Raw genomic sequence first — 16,822 nt, forward strand, 5'->3', positions numbered from 1 at the left:
TGATCGTGCTCTAAGGACGGAGTGACCTGGATTGCAGCGGCTCTGCGCAGAGGAAGCCGAGGCCGGGCACCACGTTCCCCTTTGCACTTCTGCTTTCCAGCCGCGGGCTGCGCCTCTCCGCAGCTGCGGGAGCCTCCCGCCCGTGTTCCCCAGCCCTGAGCACCGCTGACTCACGCTCCGGCTGAGCTGCGGGTGGGAGAGGCCCCGAGGCCGAGGTCACCGCCGACGCGCTTCGCTCACCCGGCAGCGGGCACCGATTAGGGCCATCACCGGCCGGGGAGAGGGATGAGCCGGCTCCAGGTCACCTCCCGGGAAAGGGGATCACCCAGAGACCCGGGGGAGAGGGGCTGTCCTAGGCTCTACGCTGCTCACCTCCTCCAGCCGCGGTGCGGACACGGTGCCCTTCCCCGGAGGGGCTGCGAGGCTGCGCTGGATGCGGCCTTCCCACCTCGCCCGTGGCCGTGCTGTGCACAGATGGGAAGCGCAGGTGACAACCCGACAGCCCTGAGCACATGGCAGGGGACGCTCTGATGCACATGAGCAGCGTAGGACTTTTCACTTTTATTACAAAAATATCTCGCAAGCGAAAAAAAAAAAAAAAAAAAAGCTGTGGTCTGTACAAGCAGTCACGTAGCTCTCAAAGCATCACTGCGTCTCCGGGACTCCCCCCTTGCTCCTGGGCCTCAGACAAGCACCTGTCAGGGGGTGACACCCTGCCTGCCACCGAGGGCACACAGTCCTGGCAGGGAGCCGGCCCAGTCCCCGGGTGCAACCTGGCCAGCGCGGGATTGTGGCACCAGGCTCTTGCTCTGTGTCCTCGGGGAAGGAGGGGTGAGCCAAGCAGGGACACTCAGCTGTGAGATGTGGAAGATGCAGGTCCTCTCCGTGCCCTGGCCCCCAGCCACTGCGGCAGAGGGCAGGGAGGGCTGCGTAAGACGCTGAAGCTCTAAGGGGTTTGGGGGGGGGGGTCTTTACTGAGGCCTTGGTCTTATTTCTGCACATTTTATCCTCGTGCTAAGTACACAGCAGTACACCCACATACAGCACACAAAACATGGTCTTTTAGCTCTAAAAATTAACAGTTACATGTCAAACAGTCAAAACATGTTACATGTTATTTGTGGGGAATGCTTCCCTTTGGGGATCCCTTCTGCTCCCACATGCTCTCCTCGTGAACAAGAGCAGGGTGGTGGCAGGGGACGTGGGGCTGGCTAAGAGGAGGTGCTGAAGGCACCCAAATCCCAGTTCAGCTGGTGCTCAGAAGCAGGGGACTTGTACAAGTCCAGGAGAAGGCTGGTTTGTCCAGTTAGGGGGAAAGCTCTCACAAGAAGGATGCTCTGTGCCAGAGATGTGAGCCTGGGAGCTGCAGTCCTTGTCTGGGTGCTCTTCAGCCTGGGACTCCGGCAGCACGGAAGGACTGTGCTCCTCTGGAGCCGTCTTGGATGGGGTGACAGGGGAGAGCCAGCAGAACTGCAGCTTTCTTGCAAGCCTTCCCAGCCTAAGGGTTTTATTGGCCTTAGTGAGACCATGGTCCCACAGAAGAGACACTTAGGAAGAGAGATAGGTGGACACTTACGTCCTTCCTTTAAAGCCATAGTTGCTGTGTTCCACGCACTGTGCTTTCCCGGAGATGGCAGAGCTGCCTCCCTAGCAGGTTCCTGCTAGAGACAGGATCGCTGTGGGAAGTCACAACGAGCCTGGCCAAGCAGCAACACTTCCTGCCAGGCAGGTTACTGTCACCTAGGCAGCTTCACACTCTGTGGCCTCAAACAGCAACACAGAGCACTTTGCTGTGGCTCAGGTCCCACAGTAGCCCCTTTTCCTTCAGAGGGCTGGTTTGAAGCAGAGTGCCCATGTCCTCTCAGCCCAGCTCAAGCTTCCTGACGAGCTGCAGAGAGCTCCGATTCTCCCAAGAGATGTGGTCCTTGGTCAGGAGAGAAGATAGCTGGAAAGATGCTCCAAGGAACTTAAGAGACTTGCAGTCACATCCAGCGCACTGAGGCTGAGCAGCCTCCTCAACCATGTGAGGGATCACGAAGAGAAAGAGCTGTCCAGTGACCAAGGTGTCTGCTGAGCTGTAGTTCAAAGTCAAGGTCTCTGTGGAAGGGGTGCAAACTCCCAGCTGTTGATGCAGCTGCAATAGGCTGCAGCAGCCTCCCAGTGCTGCAGACACCATTTCCATCCCAAAATACAGGTACCGTAGCTCAACATACATCTCCTCAATGCTCTCATTCAGTGCCTCTGTCAAAATCCACCCATGGAGGAGCAGGGCTGCTCCCCCAAGGCAGAGGGCCCCCACTGCATATCACCAACCCCCCATGAGCCCCAGCCAGCTGCAGCCCTGCTCACTTCCTCTGGATCTGGACACTGGCATACTCTGAGCCGGCTTCCTCAGGGCGAGGGGCAGGCCTCTTGGGTGCCTTGCTGAGGTGGACCATGTCTAGGTCAGCGTAGGTGAGGTTGTCCTCCGTGGCGGGGGCTTGGCTGGTCTGGATGCAGGCGTACTCGGATTGCTGACTCATCTCAATGATCCGGCGGATACTCTTCTTCTCTTTGTCAAAGTTGAGGTCCGCATAGGTCAGGTTATTGTGATCAGACTCCTGTGCGAGAAAACAAGAGTTTCTCCTCTGACAGGGCAAGGGAAATAGGAATGAAAGTTTCCTCATCCCTGACTGCACATGCCAACCCAAATCACCAGTCAGAAGAGCCAATTCCACTTCAGCTCAATCTGGGACAACTTGGTTTCTCTACTTGTAAAGTGGGAAGGATGCCAGCAGCAGACTAGAACGATCTGGCAGCAGTGCCTTCCCCCGTGCTGTATCTTCAGCAAGTCACCTTGTCCAGTGGCAGCAATGGCTAGTTGGGAGCTCACAAGAACCACTAGCCAGGATCTTACAGAGGTGCCTCTCGGCAGACAAGGCTCAGAGGACCCCGAGATTCTGCAGTTCATTGTGTTGTGAGGGCCCCACTGCAGTCACTACTGTTACCCTGTGGGTGACCTGACCAAAGGTACCGTGGTCCAGGCCACTCGCAGGATTGGGTGAGGCCTGCGCAGCGAGAGCAGCTGTGTGCCCCTTTCATGGGAGCTGGTAGAGGCTGGGTGGGATGGGCAGATTGTTGCTGATCATGACATTGCTCATAACTGCGTCACCAAATGCAAAACAACTCCACAAATAGCTTCCTTGGCTGTTGCACAGCTGGTTCTAGCCATAATAAACCCAGACTTTCCTGGGAGAAAAAGGAGAGGGGGCAGAGGCATATAAGATACTGGGAAGCAGATAAGATACTGGGAAGTAGCTATCCCCATCCCCAGGAGTAGTTTTTCCCCTTCTCCTCAGCCACAGCTGAATGACACTTAAATGTTTCATGCAGTAATTGTCAGGTTCTGCTCCAGCATCTGGTATTTTCCTGATTATTCTCCCCTCCCCAATTCCAAGAGTTAAGTTACACACCTGGGTAGCCGCCCCACTACTCTTCTCTGGCTCATGTAACCTGCAGAGGGAAAACAAAACAAACCAGATCAATGAAGTGCCCTGTTGCCTCTTTACTAGTGACAGCGCATCTGGGGGACAAGTGGTTAGATGGGAAACAAGGTCCTTCCAGCAGTGCCACTCAGCTGGTCTCCTTCCCTACAGCCACATTTCTGCAGGCTGAACAAATAGATGGTCCCCAGCCTCACCAAAAGCCAAGCATTTGGGTGCGAGGTCACTTAGCAAGCAGGGAGGATGGAGGCTCAGCTGCTGGTCGTGCAGAGTTCACTGGTGCTGTGGCAGAACAGCTTCCTGGGAGATCAGCTGCCAGACCAGAAGCTGCATGTCTCCTAGTGGGAGATGTCTCCCACATGCTTTTCCCTCCAGGAGCCTGGGCTCCTACCTCTCCTTTCACAACAGCTTTTGGGATCCAGCTCTGCTGGCCATGAGGAAACACCCTCTCCTCACACCTGTGACCTTGTCCAAGCACAAGCAGCAAGTCCTTGGGAGAGCTGCCTAGGGAGCAGGCCGCCCTGCCAAGGAAGCAGTCACACAGTGACATTAGCTGGGCTCCTCGCTCGGTCCCGATGCCAGAGCACCCCTGTTTCCAGCTGAAGGTGTCCACCTCATAGCACCCTCAGATAATTCAATAATCTGGTGAACAGAGAAATCAGCACTTACCTAACAGATGGGGAGCTTTTACCTGCCAAAAAGAGAAATAGTTTAGGAAACAAAGTAACCCCCGGTTACACTGAGGCATGTGAGCCCATGTGCACAGTGCTGCAAAAGCAGAAGCACATGTTTTTCCAGAGGCATTTTTCTGAAGTTTCACTTCATTACTGCAGAACTTTTCATGGTAGAGGGCAGGAGATCTAGAGTGGTGTTAGATGTTTTACTCAGATCTTGTGCAAAAGGAATTGTGCTCAAAAAGAGCATATTTGACACTGTTACTGGAAGCCTCGTTGAACAAGTACAGTAGCAGGCCAGGAGGCTGGTCCTGGCAGTATCAGAGCTCCGAGACATTAAACTTAATCTCATTGAGGACTTTTGATCACTTCCTACCCTTCTTGAAGATGTTCAGGCCTAGGGGGCTCTAGGACAAAGCAGAGGGAGGAGACTCATTCCTGGCATCCCTCCTGCTCCTGCCAACCACTTCACCCCCTCCTCCTCAGCCTCCCCTCAGGATTAGGGGTCAGGAAACCTGGAGGCCCTGGCTGTGTTGCAGGAGAAAGCAGTAGCTTTGGCTGCAGGAACCCAACACAGCCAGCCAGCACCTTCTAGAAGCCCTGGGAAGACCTTCATGGTGAATGGCACCAAGCTGAGCTTAGTGGGAAAGAAGTGTTGCCACATCTGAGGGTGCTGGCAAGAGCAGCACAGCTTGGGGCACAGAGGTCAGGCCTGGCAGAGGAACACAGGTGGTGGCAGAGAAGGTCACAGTCTTGAAGACCATGAATGCAATTCTGCTCTGCTGAAGCCAGCCTGAATCTATGGGTCTAGTCAGGTTTCTCAGGTGTCAGATCACCGCAAAGCGCAGAAATTGGCATGTGGCGGCACCAGGTAGAGGTTTGCCCAGTAGCGTGCAAATAATCTGTTCAATTCTGCTCTGCCCTCCCCTTCCTCCAGGAGCTGCGCTACTACTGCCATGAATTTTAGAGTCAAAGCACTGACACTCAGGAGGAAGAAAGGGGGAGAAGCAGCTGCTTTCCCTGCCACACCTGATTACCTTACCTTTGCTCTGTTTTGCCCGGATGAGGTAGAGAATAGCAATCACCAGCAGTGCCAGCACAGTGCAGATCACTCCCACTGCAATGTATATGAGGGTTAAATTGCCTGAAATGAGAATGAGACAAGACAGGTGCTACCATAGGTCTGCAAATGCTGGTACCAGCATGACTGCCTGCATCTTTACAGCTGATGAGAAGGAGGTTCCCTGCTTCCTTGCCATGCCTGGCAGCATGAAGGGGCTCAAAAGCAGCACAGTTCCTGGGACAGACAGCTCCTTGGCTTTGTCCCCTTCCAGGGCCTGACAGCCAGGCCCTGGCATGGGGCCCTGCAGGACTGGGTGGGAGGCTCCGCTGGGCAGGCCAGGCACAGGAGCCATCCTGGCAAATTTGGAAAAGGCCCTGATGGTGCCAGGCCACCACTCCAGTGCTGTGCCTAATGGGAGAACAGTTTGGGAGGGGGCCTCAGGGCGGTGACACCTTGAGCGCTAGGGTTGACAGTTCCAGTCCTAGCAGCGTCACCCTGATACGGAGACAGGTCTCCTGTCCCTAAACCCGCTGGCCTTGGCTGGGACGGGCCGGTTCTGCTGGGTCGGAGCTGCAGCGCACCGAATCCTGCGCCAGCGCTCACGAGTCCTGGTTGCCGCCTCCGGGATTCAACAAGTCCCCGGGCCCCACGGAGCCGGGCCGCAGCGAGCCTGGGCCGGGCTCTGCGCCGCTCCGGGAGCGGCAGGTTGCACGGCAGCTGGGGCAGAAGGGCTCACCTCCTCCTCAGGGACCGCGTCTAAGGCCAGTGGCGGGCTCACGCTCACCCTTACCTGCGAGCGACTCGTCATTTGGGCCCCGGTCGGCAGCCGGCACGGCGATCTGCAGGGTCACGGCGCTGCTGACGGGGCTCTGGGAGTCGTGCACCACCCGGCAGGTGAACACGGACTGATTCTTCTCCTCCGTCGCTTGCACTTCCAGGAGGCTCCGCAGCTCAAAGGTCCCCTGGGAGGTCTCCGTCAGGTGCGGGGGGCTCCCCGCATTCGCCTCCACCCCGTTTTCCAGCCAGGTGAGGGTCACCGCGTCTGGATAAAACCCCTCCGCGGAGCAGGTGAAGTTCACGGTCTTGTTCACCTCGACGGGGTTGGGCAGGTCAGGCAGCACCCGCACGGTGGGCGGCACTGCAAAGAGAAGGGGCGCTCGGTGCCCAGCACCCGCATCCGCCCGGGCCCCTTCCCCGCGCCGAGCCCCGCTCACGGCCTCGGGAGCGGGATGCTCCGAGCGACGGTCCCGCCGAGCCCTCACCTCGCACAGCGTCGCTGAGGTTGTACGTCTGCCTCAGCGGGGCGGGCAGAGTGGAGTGCTTGACCGTGCAGGTGAGCTGGGAGCGGACGTCGGCAGCCCGCAGGGTCACCTCCACCGCGCTGACCATGTCGTAGGAGGAGTTTGTCTGCCCGGCGGTGACCCAGGGCCCCGGAGCTCTTACCGGGGCCCCGTTTTTGAGCCATTCCACACTGATGTCTCTGGGGAAGAAGCCTCCGGCCGTGCAGGTGAAACGCGCCAAGCTGCCCGGCTCCGCTCTGTGCTCAGGCCCAGACACAGCCACTGACGTGGGGCTGGCTGCGGGGAGAGGCGGTTACCCATGGGCCAGGTGCCCCCCGACCCCCGGGGCCGCAGAGCTCCAGGGCGAGGGACACAGGCTCTCCCGCAGCAGGCAGAGCGCTCTGGGCTGGGGCACAGACACTGCCACGGACAGGCCCCCGCACGACCCCCCTCCCGCCCCCCGTTCCCGGAGCAGAGCCGGGCAGCAGGGGCTTCGCGGGGGAGGCGGCTGTGCCCAGCCTGCGGCCCTGGCTGCCGGGCAGCTCTCCAGGAGGGACCCCCCGAGCTGCCTGCTTGCTCCTGCCGTGGGCAGGGAACGCGGCCTGGGCAGGGGAGGGGGCGCAGGGCCCCCGCCCAGCCCCGCTCGCCCCGGAGCCCGCTGTGACGGAGGGCAGCCGCGCCGACGGGGCCGCTTCCCGGCCGGGAGCTGCTCCGGGGGGCTGTGGCAGAGCCGAGAGCACCACTCACCATGCACAAACACCTCCGTGCCCGCTCCCGATGAATACTCCTCATCCTGCTCCTCTCCTTTCTTAAACTTCACACAGTAATAGGTCCCGGCATCCTCGACCCGGACCTTACTGATGTGGATGGTGTAATTTGTGTTGGACTCGTTCACCGCCCTTGTCACACGGGGGAAGGGGCCTTTCTGATCATAAATGACCTCTTTACTGCTGCCGAAAGTCTTCAGCCACTTCACGGGTCCCGCCATAGCGTGTTTGGATACGGTGCAGTGCAGGGTGAGCGTCTGCCCCACGGACACCGACACCTGCCCCTGGGGCTGCCACAGCTGGAAGCTCTTGTCCTCCTGAGCACCGGCACCTGGAACAAAACCAAGCTCAATTATGTACTCCTCATATGCAGGAGGTGCCCTGCAGCCCTGATCTTAGAGTTCTTCCCTCAATAATAACTGACAACCCAAGTATCAGTCCAGGCTCTTTGCTTGCCTGCAGAGCCCTCCCCGGCAGAGCTCTGCAAAGCTCCCACTGTCATGCTCCGGCCCACTGCTGCGGTGGGATGGGGCCATGTCTACAGGTATGCACAAGGCTGTCAGCAGGGACCGAGGGCAACAGGACTGTGCCAAAGCCCTGGGCCAGCACTCAAGCAGGCAAGGCTGGGGAAGAGCAGGCACAGAGCTCTGTCTGACTGCAGGCCTCAGCAGTGAAGTTGAGACAGCTGCATCTTTACTGAACAGGGTCTAGTACTCTGTACAGCCAAAATGTCAAACAAGTCCCAGGTGCTGAGTCTTACTGGCATGCCCTGCTGTGTCCCATTTTACAGGGTCTCCTCCCGACTGATGGATGCAAGGGCATAAAACACAACACTCTCCAAAAGCAAGTTCTCTTCACAGATGCACAAGTCATACCACATTTTCTGCACTTAATCTCTCCAATTTCTATTGAACTCCAGTTCCGATTTGTTCTACCAGAACACAGTTACAAGCTGAAGCCTACACCAGTTAGGCAGAAGTTATTCCTACTTGTCACCGATAGAGGAAATCTGTTCCCTTTGAAGCATCTCAATAATGTAGCTTCCTAATCCAGCTGACTGTTGTCCTTCGCAGTGCAAATAGAAACGCACTGTGCCTGGCCAGCTAGTGTGCCGGAGAGTCCCCTCGCCTGTGTAAACAAGGGTGCTAACACACCTTTGTACATGTACAGTCAGGCAAGGAGAATTTCCTCTGAGGTCTCTGGAAAAAAGTGCAGGGGCTCTAGTTTCCCTTCTGGTAGACAATAATAAAAGCAGCCCTGGGTGGAATTACAGCTGGAGCCAGCAGGGATGGCAGGACTGAACTCCCCACAGCCAGGTGAGACCTGCCTGGCAGAAGCTGGGCAGAAGGAGCAGTCTCAGCAGAAGTCGTAAGCGATGCCGCGTCCCAGGCTTCATGAAACAGCTGCAGTATCACCGACAGACACTCCGGAGCCTACACACACAGCTCCTTGATGTATTAATTTTGGCAACACTTGTCATACCAGTATAGTTATTGCAACTTAATTGAATAAGATTTCAATACATGTCATTGCTTAAGGGAACATTTTTAAGCCATGCAGGAGAGACGTGGGAGAGAGCTGTGTAAATTCCCCTGCCGGTAACAGGAGCCCTAGCGAGGGCCAGACGTTGCCGACCACCATGTTCCCCGAGCTGACGGGCAGCACACAAACGGTGTCGCTGGTCACACAGACTGTTGTATCCGAACATGTAATTGCCATTGCAGTTGACTGGTGTTAGGAGCATATGGATGAGGGCTGCTGGACACGCGTGGTGGCTTTGTGCTCGCTGCGGAACGGCTGCATCAGGAAGCCCTGGTCACCAGCGCTTTGGGGTGGAGGGTTGGCAGCTGCACCCCAAATCTTTCACACCATAAAACAAAGGATAGCGACCCCTGCTAAGGCTCCCCTTGGAGCCACTTTAGCCCTGCTGAGGTTCCTCCTCTAGCAGAAAGCAGCTTCATGCCGAGAAACCCTGCCCTGCCTCCACGCAAGACCATCAGCTCGATAAAAAAAAAAAAGACAAAATTCCTTAGCAGGACCTTCTCAGAAGGACCTACTGGAGGAAAAGCTTCTCCAGTCCTTTCAGTCAGCAGCTGCTTCCCACATTGAGACTTGAGAGGATTGTGAGGAGTTACTAAACCCTTGCGATTTTCAGCCTCATTTTATGTACCCACATTCTCACTACCTGTATAAATACTTGATCTGGCCAAAGAATTATCAAGGGTGAGATTTTTTCTGGCATCGAGGTCCCCAGATGAAGCCTTTGTGCATGGCGTTAAGTCGGCAGCGCCCCATCCCTTTCACAGGCTGATGCCCACAGCTGAAGGCATCAGGCCCTTGACATGTCCCTTCAAAACTACAGCAAGGCCGGCACAGCCGTCCCGAGCTCATCCCAGCAGATGAGCTGGGAAGGTGGAAACCCAGCTTCTGTCACGTTTGAGCGTGCACCTTCCAGGCTGAGCCTCCATTTTCTGCCCGAGCAGCGACAGCCCGGGCTTCAGGAATGGCTCCCTGGCGCCCGCGTTTCTCAGATAACGCCTGCTGACTGCCGCTCGCACTCGGCACCTCCATCGCCGGCTGCCCTTTCGCAAGCGGCAGTTGAGCAACGCTGAGAGGAAGTTTAAAAGCACAGAAACACCCACTGCCCCTCTGGCTTGCAGCTTCGTCCCTAACCCGGGGCCACAAGAGCAACCCGGCATGGGCAGCCGGGCAGATCAGCTCCAGCGTGGGCCCCCTTGGGCCTCTGCAGGCCTCACGGCCCCGGCGCCCACATTCCTCCCAGGGAGATGCTCATTAGTTATTCACCCCACTCTGCTCAGCAAGCGAAGCTCGCGCTGCCTCACGGCTCGCTCACAGCACAGAGGAAGCCTCGCTCGCCATGGCAGCCCCCAGCGCCCTGCCAAGATGGCGGCCCAGGCAGCACCCAAGATGGCGGCCCCCAGCCCAGGCAGGTTGCCATGGCGACAGGGCCTGCACCCAGGGAAAGGCAGCCTCCACACAGGGTGCCAGGGCCGAGGCCGACCTGCGGCCGCCGGGCAGCAAGCTCCCTTGCCAGGAAGGCAGCCAGCACGCTGCAGCCGCCCCGGCGCGCGGCACGCAGGCTCGCTGAGCGCACGACGGAGCCACCGGCGCTTCCTCTTCATCCTCCCTCTCTCCATCTGTCGAGCCGCGAGAGGCGTGCGCGGCGCCCGGGGAGCGGAGCGCTGGGGGCAGTGCCTGTGCCGGGGGACGTGGAGCCGGAGCGCGGCCGAGGCAAGTGGCACAGTCCAGCTGTATGGGCAGTGCGGAGCCGGCATGAAGCATGCCAGCACTGCCGCCTTCCCCGTGATGGGGGAATACCTACATACACCTATAGATACAGGTATCTGCCATGCTGTCCCCCAGCCCTGCAGCCCCCAGCTGCGTTTCACCCAGCGCTGGTGCCTCAAGGGCTGCCATGAAGCCACCGAGGAGCTAGGGACTTTGGGCTGCTGCCGGTGCCGGCTGCCAGGAGCCTTCGCAGGCGGCTTTTGCTCTCTTGGTCGCCTTGGAAAAACCCTGCACAGCTCTAAATAGCCTCTCGGTTAGGAGTGAAACACGGCTTTTGCCTGTTTCTGCTGCGAGCCACTTGGCTCCAGTTTAGCGGGTTTCGGCGCTCCTGCGGATCCGCCCGGCTGGCGTTCCCGTCACAGCGCTCGTGGGAGGTTTGCCGTACACGAGCTCCGTCCACAATACGCCACGTTATCACCACCTTGCCTTAACGAGAGCAGCTAACAGCACTCAGCTAACGAGCCCGCGATGGTCCCAGGAGCCACCGCGAGCGGCTGCCCTGCCTCCTCCCAGCCTCGCTGCCTCCCGCTCCTCACCCCAAGGGGTGGATTTGACCCACCGCTTGCTCAATGCGGCTTCAAACTCCAACAACAGCCACCACCCTCCCCCTGCCATGGGAGCATGCAAAGGGGAAGCTGCTCGAAAACCCCAGAATATGCAAGTCAGAAAATGCAAAGTTTCCACTGGAGCTCCAGCTTCTCCCTGCCCCCACGACAGCAGCTTCCCCTTGCAGAAGCAGAAAGCTTCCTCCTCCCTGTTTCTAGGTGCTCCCAAGGGCGAGCTGCCGAGGCCGGCACCCCGCCGGGCCCGTCTCCCGCAGGTGTTCCCAGTGGCACCGGCAATCCCAGCACTTCCATGCGCAACATGCTCGCGCACCACGCGTGAGCTCACGGGAGATGTTCGTGCTGCAAACACAGCGCACACTTCCCATTGCTTCCCGCTGTGCTTCGCTCCAGAGCAAACATTCATGCAAAACATGAATGCAAAAATTGCTTCCCACCCACCGCGTTTGATGGCACCATCGGATGAAGCTGTTTTCTTAGAAGACCGCTCTGACCGCTTACAAAGCGCAATGCTTCTGCTACCGAGATCAAGGGGCGCTTAGATGCTTTGACCCTCTAATCCGCTCTATCCTACACTCCAGAATTAGCAAAGAGTTTAAGAGCCCTGAAACCACCAGGCAACTGTTTCCCGTGGGCATCAACGCGGGCCCGGAGCGTGCAGGAGGCAGCGGTGGGAAGCGGCACAGGTCGAAGTGCATTACGGCACTCCTGGCCCAGAGAAAAGGCACAAGCACAGACAGTGCCGAGCCTGATCCGGCAGCACCCACCCAAAATAATCCCATTATTTTGTTCAGTTTGAGAGCAAAACCATGCCTTGCTCTCCCACTGCAGTGGAAGTCTTGTCTCAGCGACACATTTTTTCCCCCTGTATTGCACCTTTTGAAGTATTTGATACTGAACAGATTGCAAGAGGCTGAGGTTTAATTCAGGAGAGAGTGCTTAAATAGTTTCTGGTAAAAATAGATTTTCTTCAGAAGTAGCTGGGTAAGGAGTTTTGGGACTGCTAGAGGAGGGCCACATGCTCAAGGGGAAATGTGCAGCTGGCCACTAGCATTTGGGAGTTGCATCACTGTCGCCCGCTGAATGAATGTCCCGATGCGCAAAGCAGCCCCAAAATAATTCCCCGGGTTTGATGCCTGGGATTTCACCTGCAGTGGGGATCCCCATTAAGGAAAATAACAGGTGCCAACTATAAAAAGAGCCTGGAATTTGCAGCTCAGAGGAAGACAAGGAAAGATCCAGGGATAGTTGTACAGTGCTATGCAGATTCCAGAGGGGCTCGGGGAGGGTTATGGTAAAGGCTGTATTTCATATACATGGTATCAGAGGAAGAATCAGATCACACAGCCACCATTTGACCTTCCTTCCTACAACATTAGGAGAAAAGCAGCTTTAAAGCCAAAGCCCCCGAACCAAACAGATTTCTTCCTCCTTGGAGTCTCCAGGAGATGTAGCTGAAGTCCCTCAGTTGAGAAGAAAATCTACATGGAAGTGCTGTCATGACTCAGATTTTGCAAGGGAACTTTGCAATTTTGCTTTCCAGCATTCTGCTCTTTTTTGGCCTTGCAGAAAAATATCCCACTGGATTTTCCCTTTCCCCCTTGCTTCCCCAGGAAGCATGTCGGAGCAGCCTTCCTCCAGCAGCAGGAGGCTGTGCCAGGTCCTCCAGAGTTCAGCAGACAGTTTGACCAGTGGCCCCAGGAGGGATCACTGCAGTGTCTGAACTGGATATCTACATGGTAAGAAGTCTGCATATTGTCATGGGAAATCACTGGTACAAATTACCCCTCTAACCCAATGCCTTTGCCCCATCAGGGAGCCAGGATGGTCTTTTTCTATGGCTCTGGCTTGGAAAAATCAGGTTCTTTACTCTGGGGCCACATTTGATTAAATGGAACAGCTTTGTTTTAGCTATTCATTTCTGGTAGGAAATTGTAATGGTTCATTGAGAAGCTGGAAGTCACAGCCAAAGCCTTCTTGGCTTTCAGCAGCTCAGAGTTTTCAGCTTGGGGCCAACATTTCTCAGTTGTGATCAAGCAACTCAAAAAGGAAGGAATGTTGTGCTGAAAGCATTTGCTTTCTGCTCAAGTTTCTGCAGAGTCAGGCTCAAGTCTCTGTCGAAATAAAGCTTTGACGGTAAACATTTCTGATCAGCCTGCAAGACAGTGGCTTTCATCCACTCGCTACGTGGGATGGCTGGGAAGAGCATGCAGTATGGTGACAAGGCATCCTGTCCGGGCAGGAGCCGGGAGCTCAGCTCCAGGAGCAGAAGCAGGCGCAGGTGCCCAGACATGGGCAAAGCACAATGGGACAATGGCCTGGTGGTGATCTTGGGGGGAGCCAAAGACTAGCAGAAGAGACTCTAGGATTTCAAAATAGACCAAGGCTGTGAATTTAGAGGGCTCCAGCTGGAAAATGCAAGATTTGGAAAGACTAGGCAAAATCCCAATGACAAGATGCTCCTGAACTCAGTGAATTGCTGTTGGCCCACAAGGTTATCAAAAAAAGCATTGCCCCTTCGCATGGGCACAGGTAACATGGGGCAGGAAGGAGAACGATTTCTTAGCAATATCACACAAGATTAACAGCAGCAAAGCGAAACATCCTTGAAAGCAGCAGCCACCATGGGAGCTGGTTCCTGGTAGGTCAATAAGCTTCTTGTTCCCAGTGAGGGAACAGAAACAAGCCAGGGAGAGGAATAAACCTTGATCCTTCCCTTTCGTTCTGAACCTCCGAGCCCTTGCAAGAGGCCAGAAGAGCCACAAGCCTTGGAAAGAGTTTCGGCACCCGAGAGGCCGACAGCAGGACCCCCGAGGTGGCCCGGGGCAGGTTGAGCTTGCAGCTGGAGGCAGCAGCTCCGTGGCATGGGCTGGGTGGTGGAGGCAGTGTGCCAGCGGCGCGATGGCGTGATGCAAACCCACTGCTTTGGCACTCAACAGTTCAGAGGAGCAGCAAGAGTTAGAAGCTCCCAGAGGCTAAAAATGGGGTTGTTAGCAGAAAAAACAACTTCAAAGGCCAGCAGAAGGTGGCAAGCACCCTGTTTCCTCACCAGCTCTGCCTTCCTCTCCTTTTCTGGAATTCAGGAATCTCTGCTGCTTGCAGAGGTTTACCTCTCGCATAGCTGGCAGAGGGTGCTCAGCAAATGGGTGGAAACGACATGCCTCTTCTTGTCCCTGCCTAATGCCCTCGTTTAGCTAGAAAGGGGAATGTCTCTCCAAGTTTGCTTCTAGCAGAGCAAGGGAGCAGAGCTACGCTGCAGAGCGCGGCCGCCGCCGCAACCCAGAGAGGGGGCAGAGCCGCCCGGCCCCGCAGTCCCCCGGGAGCTCCCCCACCCCGCAGATCCCGTCGACCCGCTGGAGGTCATCTAACGAAAAGGTCATCGTACAAAATGCCTGCACGGAGACTGCATAACGCGACGTGCAGGAGGTGTGCGGGAGGAGAGCGGAGGGGCAGCAGAGAGAAGGGACAAGGACCAAGGAGAGGAAGAAATCATTGTGGAAAGAGCATGCAAATATGTCAGCAAGTCGGAGCCATTGCTTACCTGGCCAGCCATGCAGGGCGACGAGAAGCAGGCAGGTCAGGGGCACGGCGGAGGATCCGGAGACACTGCGAAGGAGCTCCATCGCTTGCTATTTCTGGAACAGAAATGAGAGTGGCTTCAGAAAGCAACTTGAGGCTTTTTTGTTTAGAATTGCAGATGGAAAAGGAAATTACCCTTCTCAGCCCCAAAATGAGGAAGGAGGGCTGGGCTGGTCCCCCCCCCCCGCCTGCAGGCAGAGCGCACGCACACGCAGCCGGCTTTGAGCAAAACGGGAATCGAGCCGCCGCCGCGCACCCGGTCCTGCCCCGGCCGGGCACCAGCATCAGGGCAGCGCGGAAAGCAAAGCCTGGGGCCCCGTTACCTGGCGCAGCCGGGGGAATCACCCGCTTCGCGCGGTCAGCAGCACCCCATCCCGCTCCGGCACAGCTCCCGGCCAGGCACCGGGGTCCGAGGGCCGCAGGGAAGGCGCCCGGCAAAGCCCCGGCCCGTGGGGAGGCTCAGCACCCGCGCGGGGCCGGCCGGCGAGCGCATGCCCTTGCCCCGGCCTCGAGGGCCGACGGCTTCACCTTCACCGTCCCGCTGGCGGGGCTCGGCGGCGCGCGTCTGCCTCGCCGCAGTCCTGTCTCCCCCTCCGCTTTTCTGGCGCTGATGATGTCTCTGCGCGCCGCCTCCCCATCCCCGTTGCCTAGCACTCGGGACCTGATGGGGCTCTGCTCTCAACAATGTACCAGTTCAGCGCCGAGACCCCCCCAGCCGGCTTGGGAAGGGCTCCGGTCAGCCCTGATTTAAGGTAGCTTTCCTGCCGGCTGGGGAGAAGCCAGGGCACTGCCTGGCTGTGCAGCAAACTTGTTTTTGTAAGGTCATTTCTGCATGCCCGATGCAGCGCACATTGTTTTCTTAAGGTGGGCCGGCAGAGTTCCCACCCCGACCCGCCGCCGGCCGTCCCCGGCTTCTGCTGGTTTGGGGTCTCACGGCTGCAAGAAACCCCGCAGGTCTCGTGTTCCTGTGCCTCCTGCAGCAGCCCCCGGTGCAGCCGATGCCCCGGCGGCTTCCCCGCGGCCGCGGGGCGAGCCGGGAAGCGCATACACCAGGGAGCCCCGGGGAGGACGCAGGAAGCAGCTGAGCCACAGGAAGGCATGGTTCAGTGCCTCGAGCGCTCGCCCGGGGCTGGGAAGACGGGGCTAGAGTCGCCCCGCGTGCCGCAGGCTTCCTGCGCGACCGCAGCTTCAGCAGCGCGCACCTTGGGGGATGCACCACCGCAGCGAGGCATTTCTGCACCGTCCAAGGGACGGCACGGGCCAGCGGCCGAGCCAGGGCCGGCCCGGGGAGCGGGGCTGCAAGACAGTGTCATGCAAAAGCAGGCGTCTCAAAGTGCCGTGCCAGGTGGACGGGCCAGCTGGGCCCACCAGGGTCACCTGGAGCAAGCAGGGGACTCCGGCGTGGATGGTGGGAGGCTGGACGGGGAGGCAGAGGCACCAGCAGCCCTCTCTCTGCAAGGGGCTGCTGCAGACGCGCGGTGCGGCTTTGGGCATCCCCGTGACATCCCCTCTGTCTCCGCCAAGGAGGATCCGGGGCAGAACAAAGCTGCTTCTCAGCGCGGCACGGGGAGGCCCACCACCCCGACGCACGCGGGAGCACCGCGCAAGACACGCCGCTCTGTGCCGCGGGGCTCCCCGCACCGCCGGGGCGTTAATGGGAGCTTGTTCTCCGAGCACCGCCGGCTCCCTGTGCGGCTCAGGGCAGGCGAGAGCCTGCTGACGAGGCAACCGGCAGGGGAGAAGGGGCCCGAAGGAGGAAGATGTCTAGACGTGAGCACCCATGCGACATGTCCCTGCACCGTCCCACAGCCTCCCCACTTCTCCCCGATGCTAAGGTCCGTCCCAGGGGATGCACAAAGATGCTCCCTCCACGGCTCCTCGTGCTACCCACGGGGCCAAGCCAGGGATGAGCTCACCCCAGGCGGGCACGTGGTCTGCGGTGGCTTTGGGCCAGATGAGACACCCAAAACCTCCCTGCTTTGTCCTCCGCCTGCCCAGGGACAGACTCAGCAGTCCCGCTCGCAGGAGCGGGCATCCCTGCCGGCCGCCCCGAGGACCTGCTGCAGGCAGCCTGCTCCCCCCTCCCTCCCCAGCAGCCGCCAGCA

At 58.2% G+C, this 16,822-nt stretch overlaps 1 protein-coding gene across 2 annotated transcripts; it reads right to left on the reverse strand.

The window, feature by feature from the left end:
* Positions 1 to 546: 546 nt before the first annotated feature.
* On the reverse strand, positions 547 to 15,511 carry LOC112987259 (tyrosine-protein phosphatase non-receptor type substrate 1-like). 2 transcript variants are annotated; one of them, XM_026107061.2, is made up of 9 exons: positions 15,246 to 15,511; positions 14,680 to 14,773; positions 7,247 to 7,597; positions 6,482 to 6,796; positions 6,010 to 6,357; positions 5,199 to 5,300; positions 4,152 to 4,173; positions 3,453 to 3,492; positions 547 to 2,600 (listed from the first exon to the last, which is right to left on the reverse strand). In XM_026107061.2, exons 2-9 carry the CDS (start codon positions 14,759 to 14,761, stop codon positions 2,346 to 2,348), a joined length of 1,515 nt encoding a protein of 504 aa, XP_025962846.2. In that variant the 5' UTR covers positions 14,762 to 14,773; positions 15,246 to 15,511; the 3' UTR covers positions 547 to 2,345. The 2 variants fall into 2 exon arrangements, with proteins under 2 accessions (XP_025962846.2, XP_025962845.2); XM_026107060.2 differs by having other exon boundaries at positions 15,041 to 15,511.
* Positions 15,512 to 16,822: the final 1,311 nt, after the last annotated feature.

This window comes from Dromaius novaehollandiae, chromosome 16 (assembly GCF_036370855.1).
Source record: "Dromaius novaehollandiae isolate bDroNov1 chromosome 16, bDroNov1.hap1, whole genome shotgun sequence".
In the NCBI taxonomy this organism is placed as follows: domain Eukaryota; kingdom Metazoa; phylum Chordata; class Aves; order Casuariiformes; family Dromaiidae; genus Dromaius; species Dromaius novaehollandiae.